Genomic DNA, 12,728 nt, shown 5'->3' on the forward strand with positions numbered 1-12,728 from the left:
CAACCATATTTATCACAGTGCATTGTGGGTAGTTGGTGACCGTGGTGAGTACAGCATGGGGTTGTAGCATGTGTCCACTTGCATGGCACAGCAATGTTTCTGATACAAAACTGCTTCCTCTCACCCCTTCTGTTTAATAGCTTGTGAAATAGGAGGGAAAAGAGAGGTGTCATGTTTAGATCGATTGTCTGTGCTTTAAGGGCTCTTAACCAAGGGAGACTTAATCCCAACTGCATCTTCCCTGGTGAACTTGAGTGATTGGCTGAGTTCCAAAGCTTCTAAATCACTTCCTTTCAATGTAATGTCTCCTCCCTCTCCTTAAAGGAAAATTCCACCCCAAAACTATCTTTTGGTATTTGTTTCATTAGTCCATTTTTGAGAATGTTCCAAAAATGTTTTGCATGTCAGCAATCAAGTTTTCAAGATGTATAACTTTCAATATACAGAAATACAGCTGGTATGATAAAAAAAATGCATCACACCGCTTTTGCAGAGGCAGCAGCTATTCATCCTGGGTCCACAAACAAACATGACAAGTAACAAAACACTGATAGACAAGGACAGTCACACAAGGGTGGGATGGTGAGAAAGCGGGTCAGAATGAATGTCTAGCAGATAAATAACATTTCTCCTAATTAATATATTTGTGTGGCGGAAAACACCAGTCTTTGGTTATTAACATCAATCTTTACTCTCTCTTTCTAATAGTTATCTTATTGCTACTATGTAACATTTGTATTGCTACCATGTTAAATATTAACCATGGGCAGCATTGGTCTAAGGGATGTTGTAAACTGAAGTAGCTTTTTCGAGCTGGGATATGAAGCGTCCACATCTGATAAGTTATTTTTCATGTGTACTCTGCTCTATGTATTTTCATCCTGAAACAGTTTAACTCTTTATGAACTGTGTGTGTTTGTTCGTATGCATAAGTGTATGCTGCGTGTGTATGCGTGTCTGTCTGTATGACACTCTTCTCTTGTTTTTTTTGCATGACTACATTTTTGTATGGGTATATACAGTATCTTAGTATTGGAGTTCTATACTGGTGTTTACAGTGTTTGCAACTGAACAATAAATATTTCAATGATGGTTTAAATTAAATAATTGTGAGATTCTGTCAATTGTATCGGACATTTTCACTATTGATGTTCTGCTTTTGACCTGTCTTGAAAAAGTATTACTTTAATTTAATTCAATCACGGCTATTTGATTCAAATACTTAGGCTATTTTGTATACATATCTGAACCTTGATGATGGGACTATGGTTGAATGATTGGTAAAAATATACAATGACTTCCAGAATTTAGAAATCCTGCCACATGGTTATGGTACATGGTTATTAAACTTGGTTTGGGACTGAGCTTTCAGCAGCTTGTTTCCATGGAAACCCCTCCCTTACTTGCACCATAGACCACTTGGTGCCCATGATTATTTTTCCTCTGTTAGCGATGATAGGTTGTTGTCAACGTTTTATAGTAGGCCCATGTTGAATGTGTCAATCTTACAAAATATCAGTGTTGTGTTTGACTTGGGAAATCCGAAATCGTAGCGGGTTACGAGGAGTCTTGTCGCATCTGCCAGACCAGGCATCACGGGAATATTCTGTATATTCTACCAGTCTCTCACACGAGCTAAACACCAAGGGCTTTAAAGAGAGGAATATAACTTTATAATTTCCGTAAAATAAATGTTAGTTATTTGACAAACATAGGGCCAGTGTGTGGCACAGTATTGTATTTGACTAAATAGCCTACATTTAATCTACGATACATTTGCACACCAGTCTAGCCTATCATATGACGTTACGAAGGCCCCATACTAGGCATTAGTTTTTAATGCCGGCTTTGAGTTTTTGGTGACAGCTACACTAGACTACAGCAGCCACCCAATATAGATTATATTCATGTTCGTAATGTAGCTATTTCAGATTGAGGTCAAATGCCCTGGCTGGCTGCGCACGCAGAATTCAGCGCGAGTGGGTCGTGAGGTTTGTCCGTATTCCCTCTGTTCTTCATCTCATCGACAACCGGCTGGCGGGGAGCGCGACTGATTATTCTGCCCGACAGGGACTACACCAAGGAACAACACTGGGACAATTTTGAGAATTAATGATTTTATGCTTGCTTCGGGGCTCAGAAATGACAATCCGCTCCGGGGCAGGGTATGCTGCGAAATTGAGGTAAAGCCCAAGACACAGGCATCCCAGCCTCGTCAATAACAGCTCGTGGGTACCGAAGCATTCCAATTTCATTTGCTAACATCGTGCGTTGTGGATGCCAGTGATTTTTCGTTTACTTGTACATGTCGTTTATTTGTACATGTCCACCTTTCTCGTTCTGTATTTAAATGCGTCTGCTTGGCTAAGACAGGACTCGCTTCTCACCATGCTATTTATGGGGTTAGTATTTTTTTCTCAACGGAACAGCCAACACCTCAGAGGCATATGAAGGAGGGATATGACAACGATTCCACACATCCCGAAGGAGTCTGCTCAGAGAAGAATATGAAAAAGCAAGACATTGGAGAGACCATCCATTTTGTGTCAGGAGAATATTTTGATGAAGGAGACACTGGGATAATTATAGAAACGGGAGCCTCTGGATATACATATATCGACATGTGCACCCAGCTCTGAAAATACATGTTGGGCTTATTAATTGTATGATTATAATGACTATAAGCTAATGGTTGGATCATATCCAAAACAAAATCATAAAATGTGATGGCATCTTGTCGGGAAAAATGCAATAGGAAAAGATGACCCAGAAATCGGAATCGCCCTGTCATCCATCTGTGCCTTCAGCATCATGTTATGAGGTGGAGTGGCTGAGAGAGAATATCAATTGAATTGTACATGGATATCGCTGATTTATAGCCCTATGCCGTTTTTTAAATTCATATTTCATAATGTAACTGACTTTTACATATTTCTTTCAAGGCCAACATTGAATTATTGTGTCTATCGGGATCGTATCCATTCCACTCGGTCTCCAAGTGTCAAATGAAATGAATCGAATTGAGAATTTAAAGGGCGCAACCTCGATATAATCAAGAGTTAATTTTCGAACCAAGCAAACATCCCGTTTCACACAGATAGTGGGGCAGGTACCAGTAACAGAAAAGTCGCTGGTTCGAATCCCCGAGGCGACTAGGTGAAACATCTGTCGATGTGCCCTTGAGCAAGGCACGTAACCTTAATTGGTCCTTTAAGTGGCTCTAAATAATAGCGTCAGATACATTACTAAAATGTAAATATAGATACAGCATATAACTGTCATTGAATATATGGCCTATCCATGCATGAAGTGAAGGCCGTTTGTTTTTTATTCTAATATTGTCCCACTGTGATCTATTTTTCTATTTTTCTCAATGTTATTTGTCCAAGCTCCGCCACACATTTCTGGATAAAAAAACGGACTGCGGGTTTATCACCCTGAATAGAAACCATATGTGGCCCACTTGATTTGAAACAAGTGTCTTTTCCATTACTGAGGATATTTTTCTTACTCGGCTATTAGTCTAACTTTCAAGTGCGATAAGCTTTTTTAATGCTTACAGTCTGATTTTTAGTGAGTGTCATCAACAGAGGTGGAATTGATGACACATCTGTACACGACTGTTGTATTCCGAGGATATTGCACTGTACAAGCCACGAGCACTAGGCTACTACAGTCACGGGGAATTCGACACGTTTCAAGTGCGCTGTCAGTGGGTTTTTGGCTGTTTCGCTCGAAATGTGGAGAGTTTTATTGTAGGAGTGCCTCACGACGCGTCGAGATTTGCCAGGAAAAGAAAAGGAAGGGGATATGAATCCAAGAAGAAGATGATGATGATGATGCTGGATACACAGGTAACAAAATACTTATAGTTTGCTTTAAATTATTTTTGGCAAAGGTGAAGTAATTCGTTTTTTTTCATCTGTTGCTCTAGTTGAAGTTATAGGGTACCCGGACAGACATTTAAAGAGACAAAGCTTGATCGCTATATATAAGCCCTATTTATTTACTTTCTCACGGTAAATGCAAAAACAGCATTCAGAATAAAAACTAAGATAAACAACCTGCTAGGACGCAGTTGCTAGAATGGTTTGGAATGAATTACCATAATAATGCACTATTCAAATAACTTCCCCAGGCAGGGGATCATCATTGTATGGTCTTTACAAAAGAGATTAGGGCCTGGCACAAGGCCATGTCTTTTGTACATCTGTCATGGCATGCAGAACGAGGGCAGTGCGGGGGACATGGGATGGTGTAGTGTACAGCACTGCCCTCCCTCCTTCCTCAACATGATGGGTCAGAAAAGCTTGTTATAAAATAGCCTAGAGTACTGTGTATGTGTGAGAGAGAGAATGTGTGTTCCCCATACTAAATCCTGAAAAACATTTCATCCTGAGATGCTCTAAAATGTTGATATGGCGTTTTTCTGTGCTTTAGCAGAAATCATCCTGTAAATGTCAGTCACACTATGTTAACAAAGCCAATGAGGGAGGTTATGGGGGTATTAAGGAAGTTATCCTCCACCACATTTCCTCTACACTAAAAAATACAAATAAAATTAAATGTTTTGTCACATACACAGGATATATGCAGTTTTACAGCCATAGTAGTATGACGCCCCTGGAACAAATTAGGGTCAAGTGCCTTTCTCAAGGTCACATTGACAGACTTTTCACCTTGTATTTGAACAAGCCAACTTTCGGTTAATGTCCCAATGCTCTAACCGCTATTTAACTTGGCAAGTCAGTTAAGAACAAATTCTTATTTACAATGATGGCCTACACCGGCCAAACCCGGACAATACTGGGCCAATTGTGTCCAGCCTTATGGGACTCCAAATCACGTCCGGTTGTGATACAGCCTGGAATCGAACCAGGGTCTGTAGTGACACCTCTAGCACTGAGATACAGTGCCTTAGACCGGTGTACCACTCGGGAGCACGTGATATGATGGAATGTCACAAAACATTTTACAAGAAGGAATCAATCCAAAGGCAACACGTGTAGGAGACGAGGAGAGGAAGTCACATAAGCGCATTAGACCCAACCTCATCATCCTCTCACACTCCATCCATGTCATATGACCTGTTGGCCACAGAGTAATACTGTTCCATTTCACCTCCTAAGGCATTCAAAATCCATTGAGATTCCGGCCCAGGAGGCTCCATTTGTTGCACGTGTTTTGGGAAGGTCCGAAGGGGTGAGCACTGGGGGGCCGTGGGGGGCCGTCGTTGGTTTGTTTGTTGGTCCGACTCTGGGGGTCGCAGAAGGAGTAGGTGGTTGTGCTGTTCCCTTACTGCAGAGTTCTCCAACTCCAGGCCTGGAGCGGCACTACCACACCAGTTCCACAAGTTTGGTGATATGAAACAATTTACAACATGTACCTACGATGTAGTTGCACTACCAACCTATGTAATTACTTTATTATCAAGTAAATACAAGGTGTTGGTCCATAATATAAAGTTGAATCCATCTTTTCATAAAATATTTTGTTACTGTGATTTTTGTCAGTATATCTGTTTTTTGTTTGTTACTGCTTACTGTTTGAACTCTCCCGGGTGTCTGTCTGTCTCTCTCTCTCTCTCTGTTTCACCTAGTTACAGTGTATTCCTCTATGACTTATTTATTCATCTTAATGCATTGTACATTGGTCCGATTACCTTGGAGCTCCTCAAATGCATTTGACCCAGATCTTCCTTTCACTATTACCTGGAGGACTTGTATTTAATGGCCACAAGACATTAGCGGGTGCAGCACTGCAACATTGGATAACCAGCCTGGTCTCATAGACTAGATCTAAATGTAAATCCTGTATGTTACGTTTGGTATGGTTACTAAGACAGATGGTTAATTAAGTAGGGTGGTTGGATGGGTGGGCGTATAACGCAAACTTCTAGCGATCATAAGGTTGCAAGTTTGAATGTCATCACGGACAACTTTAGTATTTTAGAAACTTTTCAACTACTTAGTGCTTTTTAGCTACTTTGAAACTACTTAACAAGTTAGCTAACCCTTCCCCCAACCCTTTAATCTAACTCCTAAACTTAACACTAAGCTTAACCCTGACCCCTAACCCTTAGTCTAGCTAACGTTAGAATTCATACTATATCGGACGTTTTGCATCAGAATAATACGTAATGCTCTGAGACCAGGCTGGATATTCCCACATATTGAGGCCTCAGTATGGTAAAGTACACCTTTAACTTGTGGTGCTAATGTTAGGCAAACTCAGTGTGGGAACTGGGAAGCCGTTTCAGTTTAGATCTCATTCTCTGGCAGTCTGAATGGGAACAAATGGGCTGGAGAGAGTTGTAGGTGTGAGATTGTGAAGTCTCGCTGGGCTTGAGCTAGAGCCAGGTCAATAAATAACAGATAAGAGGGTAGAGTGACAGATGCTGCGTTGGAATGTATCCGGGAGGGATCGATAGATAGACACTTTGTACATTTTCAGAAACTTCGTGTCCTCGATTAGCTACACTTCCAATCTCGGTTTCTCTCTGTTCCTTTAGTCTTTAAAGCTACACTCTGCAAGCCTCCTATGACAACAAAAACATGAATGCAGTAGTAGGTCTTCATTTTTAAGCATGACTCAATAAGACAGCTGTACTAATCTGATTATGAAGCTATTTTGAAGTCATATTTTTCCAAATCAAGGGGTGTAGGCTATTTCATTAGTTAAAATTAGTAGAAATCTTACAGACTGTGGCTCTTTCTGCTTTCCTTCTCTTTCATGCGATTTGTCAGCCAGATCAGTCTCATTGTGCGGCCAAGCACACCCATTCACCCCAGCCAGATCAGTCTCATTGTGCGGCCAAGCACACCTATTCACCCCAGCCAGATAAGTCTCATTGTGCGGCCAAGCACACCCATTCACCCCAGCCAGATCAGTCTCATTGTGCGGCCAAGCACACCCATTCACCCCAGCCAGATCAGTCTCATTGTGCGGCCAAGCACACCCATTCACCCCAGCCAGATCAGTCTCATTGTGCGGCCAAGCACACCCATTCACCCCAGCCAGATCAGTCTCATTGTGCGGCCAAGCACACCCATTCACCCCAGCCAGATCAGTCTCATTGTGCGGCCAAGCACACCCATTCACCCCAGCCAGATCAGTCTCATTGTGCGGCCAAGCACACCCATTCACCCCAGCCAGATCAGTCTCATTGTGCGGCCAAGCACACCCATTCACCCCAGCCAGATCAGTCTCATTGTGCGGCCAAGCACACCCATTCACCCCAGCCAGATCAGTCTCATTGTGCGGCCAAGCACACCCATTCACCCCAGCCAGATCCGTCTCATTGTGCGGCCAAGCACACCCATTCACCCCAGCCAGATCAGTCTCATTGTGCGGCCAAGCACACCCATTCACCCCAGCCAGATCAGTCTCATTGTGCGGCCAAGCACACCCATTCACCCCAGCCAGATCTGTCTCATTGTGCGGCCATGCACACCCATTCACTCCAGCCAGATCAGTCTTATTGTGCGGCCAAGCACACCCATTCACCCCAGCCAGATCAGTCTTATTGTGCGGCCAAGCACACCCATTCACCCCAGCCAGATCAGTCTCTCTCTGTGCAACCAAAGTATTGCTGTGTGTGTGCGTGCATGTGTGGATGCATGCTTGTGTGTGCACGCGTGCGTCTGTGATACAGGAAGCACTGTAGGACCCCCCACTTATAATGTGTTTGTAATTTGACACAGGAACCGGAGATTGACACTGCTGTCTGTGACCCTTAGTAAACTTTTGGTTATGAGAATGAGTGTTCTCGAAAACAGATATATGTGTTTGTATTTGTGAGTGTGTGTGTGTGTGTGTGTGCACGCATGTTGCCTAGTACTAGTATGTCTGACTTCAGGAATGGCAGCCTATGTACAGTATAGTGTGAACATAAATTTTAGAGTAGCCCCTATAAAACAGATCACACACTCTGTGTCCTCTGCTGCCCCCTTTGCGAGAGCGTTGCTATGCTAACAGGTTAGACAGCCAAGCCTGTGGACCTAAGCCCCCGTTGGCAGACAGCCCAGCTCGGACCACTGGGGGAAAATGGGGAGTCCTCCAATTCACTGAGACAGAACTGTACTCACTGCCGTTGCACTGCCTTCAAAAATGAGGGCATTGTAGGAGACGACTTGAAAAGGATGGCTGTATGAAATTATTATGCATTCGTGGGGTTTCACAAATATAGTTTTTAGTTTGTAGGATATGTGACCATCACAACTTAAATAGCTCCTAAGCATAATTTACACACGTTAACTATCTACATATCTTCTATTGCTTGGGTTAACATGAGGAAGTAGGTGCTTCAGGTTTTGGTGTGAGTTGGACGATACATTGGAACCAGCTGAGATAGAGTTGTGTGACCTGGTATGTCCAGTAGGTGTCTCTGTCACTCCGGTGAATTGTTGCCCGACCCAACTGTTTACAGCTGTGGTTCTCAAACCTCTCCTCTGTGACCCCCAGATGTTTCATATCTTTGTTGTAGCCTTGAACTAGCTCACCGATTCACATTCAGGGTTGATGATTAGTTGGTAAGTTGACTCAGGTGTGCTAACTCTGGAATAGATTAAATACATGGAACGACTGGGGGTCCCCGAGGAGAGGTTTGGGAACCACTGGTTTACAGTGTGAGCTGGTCTTTTCCAGAGGTTTCTGCTCGCTGTGCTGGTACTTGTATACAGGGACTTCTTTTGAAAGCTCAGGAGAAGAACGTTATAAAAAGGCTGAAAAAAGTTGCACGTGTTCACAGGACATGAAACCTCTGCTTTGTGAAACGAAAGAGCAATGGGAAAATAATCATCATGAATACGGTTAATGAACTTCACAGCTTTTCACAGTATCATGCTGATTTGGTGAACGTGATATTACGAATTGTCAGTGAGTTCATTCTATTTGTACATTGTGTACATTTATACATTCCTTGCAATGGCCAAAGAGAACACATATCCAAACTAATTTCCGAATAAGGATAACTATCAATTAACCAAACAGTCCAAATAGTACACCCAATATGGCCACCAAACCACACATCACGGAACATGGATTTGAATTGTAATGTATTTTATACCCATTGTAATTCTATGGCGTCAGCTCCTCTAGGAATAGGGCCTGACAGTCATCCGTGCTTTATGGGAAGTCACATGACACACTGCCCTCATCAATCATCATCAACAACTCCCCCAACCAACCACTACAGGGGATGATGTCACAAAGGGCCAGCCAGCCACCTTCCCATAATCCCCCTCCCCTCTCTCTCATTATAATGAACTCAAGGTCGACGATATGAATATGATCTAATTACGAGCAGTGTAGCTAATGAGCAACCACGAACCATGAGCGACACTTGCGGTTCATTGGCCAATGGCCGCACAAAAATGTTCTGTCCGTTACAATCAACCGTTAACATGGTTTCTCGTAGCTGCGCGTGGTCTACTTGTCGAGACCTTTGTTCATGTTTGAGTTTTTTTGCCTCCATTACGCTCATAGGCAGACAAAGGAGTGCAATCATGAAGAACGTGAGGGCGGGTAAATGCCACTTCCTTTGGCAAGGAGACAATACGAGGAGTTGAATGGAGTCTGACCTCTGGTCACCAGCCTAAGGTCACGCTGTCACAATGTTAGGGAACACTAGTTGTTGTTTCTGCCTGGGTGTTAGTGTGTATGACCGCGAGAGGCCGAAGGTGTTGTGCCATCCTCATGTAGGCTAGTAGTGAGAGCTGCTTGAAGCTTAAATGTGTTGTCGTTTTGTAGCCGTCCGTGGAGTTATCGTTGAGAAGCCTGAAACTGCGGAAAGGAAATAATGTTAAAAGTCTAGTTTTAGCCTAGTCAATGTGTTTGATTGGTTTGGTGTGTTTTGATTGGGTGCGTTTGATTGGTTTGGTTTGGCTTGAATGTGTTATACAGAGTAGTTATGTCACTGGTGACATCTATTCACTCACAAATACATATTATTATGCACACACCCCTCACTCTCACTGATTAACCTTCAATATCAATCACAGAACAAGCAAACATACACACTCTCTCTCTGTTTCTCTCTATCTCTGTCTCTCTATTTCGTCCTTTTTCCATCTCTCTCTCTCTCTCTCTCTCTCTCTCTCTCTCTCTCTCTCTCACTTGCTTTCTCTCACTCACTGACGAATAGCCCAGAGACACCGGAAGGATTGTAAAACGTTTGACTGCAGACAGTACTTAGTATAATCTCTTTTGTGTTCACACAGCAAAGAACTTGAAGTCGTCAGCCACTCAGCCTTGTTAAAATACTCCAAACCAGAAGGTGGCAGTAGTGTTGTTTGGCAATGCATGTCCTTCTGTGTTGCTTAGTTAATGGTCTAGAACCCAATGTTAGCTTGCTAGCTGCTCTAATGTTGCTATTTTGTGGAAAGCCCTTGTTGATACTAGCCAGATGGCCACAGCTAACTACCTAGCAAGATGACGAAGAAACAATTTAATTCACTCTCCATAATCCCATACTGCCAGTGCAAGTCCATAGCCAAATGTTTAGCTAGCTGTTCCCATAGGAGAACACTTTTGGGTTCCAGGTAGAGCCCTTTTGGGTTCTATGTAGAACCTTCTGTAGAAAGGTGTTTTTTCTCTAGCTAGAACAAAAATGGTACCCGCTGTGTGCCGACCCGCTAGCGACGAACCTGGCATTTGCAATTGTAGAAACGCAATGCTCGTCAGTGGCCAATAACTTGACTTTGAGCCAATCAGAGAGCAGAAACTCCCACGTGGGGAGGCCAACAGACAACAAAAATAAATGGGGCATTTTCTCTGTAAATACATGATTAAATGTCATGAGCCAGTCATATTTCAAATGAAATGTAGGCTATGGGATTGTAGCTAGCTAAGTGCACAGACACAATGCACACAACACTAAATACTACCTCCAAGCTAGCTAACCACTTTAGCTAGTATTGACATTATAATTCAATCACAATGAATTCCTTTGCTGTGCTAGCTAGCGAATATGCTAAAGTTAGCTGGCCGAAGAACCATTTTTTCTAAGTGTGTAGTCAGTTCTTCACTTGTTGTGACTATACCTGCAGTGCTCGATCCCACTGCTGACACCAACTGTTGTGTTATTAGCTGTATGGATGAGGCAAAGAGATGTGAGTTAAGATAACATGTTTACTGACAAGATAATGTAGCAACAACTATTTGCATTACTATCCAGGATAGTCTATTTTTTTTAGTATTGGGATGCATCTCTCTGCACCTCATTCCATTTTCTCACTTCCTTCCTTCTGAAAAGGCCTTATGTAGTGCTGGGTGAGGCTTCTCCCCGCCTCTGTCCCTTGGTTGCTAATTGAATGATAGGCTGCACCTGGTTTACACCCCCCCTCCTCACAGACGGTAGGCAATGCCCAACAGAACACAGGTCATTTGCCACTAACAATAGTGTCACGACTGAGGCTCTGTTTGTGTGCCTGTCTGCAGTGCTGTCGCCTTGATTGGCTGTGCATGGTGTTCCCGGACGCCCCAGATGTACAGTGGGACAAAAAAGTATTTAGTCAGCCACCAATTGTGCAAGTTCTCCCACTTAAAAAGATGAGAGAGGCCTGTAATTTTCATCATGGGTACACAAACAGATGGATGACAGACAAAATGAGAACAAAAATCCAGAAGATCACATTGTAGGATTTTTTATTAATTTATTTGCAAATTATGGTGGAAAATAAGTATTTGGTCAATAACAAAGGTTTATCTCAATACTTTGTTATATACCCTTTGTTGGCAACGACAGAGGTCAAACGTTTTCTGTAAGTCTTCACAAGGTTTTCACACACTGTTGCTGGTATTTTCCTCCATGCAGACCTCTAGAGCAGTGATGTTTTGGGGCTGAGATCTGGAGACTGGCTAGGCCACTCCAGGACCTTGAAATGCTCCTTACGAAGCCACTCCTTCGTTGCCTGGGCGGTGTGTTTGGGATCATTGTCATGCTGAAAGACCCAGCCACATTTCATCTTCAATGCCCTTGCTGATGGAAGGAGGTTTTCACTCAAAATCTCACGATACATGGCCCCATTCATTCTTTCCTTTACACGGATCAGTCGTCCTGGTCCCTTTGCAGAAAAACAGCCCCAAAGCATGATGTTTCCACCCCCATGCTTCACAGTAGGTATGGTGTTCTTTGGATGCAACTCAGCATTCTTTTTGACCCCACAGGGTGAGATCTTGCGTGGAGCCCCAGATCGAGGGAGATTATCAGTGGTCTTGTATGTCTTCCATTTCCTAATACTTGCTCCCACAGTTGATTTATTCAAACCAAGCTGCTTACCTATTGCAGATTCAGTCTTCCCAGCCTGGTGCAGGTCTACAATTTTGTTTCTGGTGTCCTTTGACAGCTCTTTGGTCTTGGCCATAGTGGAGTTTGGAGTGTAACTGTTTGAGGTTGTGGACAGGTGTCTTTTATACTGATAACAAGTTCAAACAGGTGCCATTAATACAGGTAACGAGTGGAGGACAGAGGAGCCTCTTAATGAAGAAGTTACAGGCCTGTGAGAGCCAGGAATCTTGCTTGTTTGTAGGTGACCAAATACCTATTTTCCACCATAATTTGCAAATAAATTCATTAAAAATCCTACAATGTGTTTTCTGGATTTTTTTTTTTCATTTTGTCTGTCATAGTTGAAGTGTACCTATGATGAAAATTACAGGCCTCTCATCTTTTTAAGTGGGAGAACTTGCACAATTGGTGGCTGACTAAATACTTTTTTGCCCCACTG

The 12,728-nt window shown here is 42.9% G+C and overlaps 1 protein-coding gene across 1 annotated transcript in view; it reads left to right on the forward strand.

The window, feature by feature from the left end:
- The first annotated feature begins 2,009 nt into the window (after positions 1-2,009).
- The window catches only part of LOC118388058 (ral guanine nucleotide dissociation stimulator-like), a 101,815-nt gene continuing 91,096 nt past the window's right edge, over positions 2,010-12,728 (forward strand). Inside the window, exon 1 of the mRNA XM_052525295.1 lies at positions 2,010-3,854. Coding sequence (XP_052381255.1) covers positions 3,828-3,854 — 27 coding nt within the window. The 5' untranslated portion in view covers positions 2,010-3,827. The remainder of the gene's footprint in view (positions 3,855-12,728) is intronic.

The sequence above is a fragment of the Oncorhynchus keta genome, chromosome 9 (assembly GCF_023373465.1).
Source record: "Oncorhynchus keta strain PuntledgeMale-10-30-2019 chromosome 9, Oket_V2, whole genome shotgun sequence".
In the NCBI taxonomy this organism is placed as follows: domain Eukaryota; kingdom Metazoa; phylum Chordata; class Actinopteri; order Salmoniformes; family Salmonidae; genus Oncorhynchus; species Oncorhynchus keta.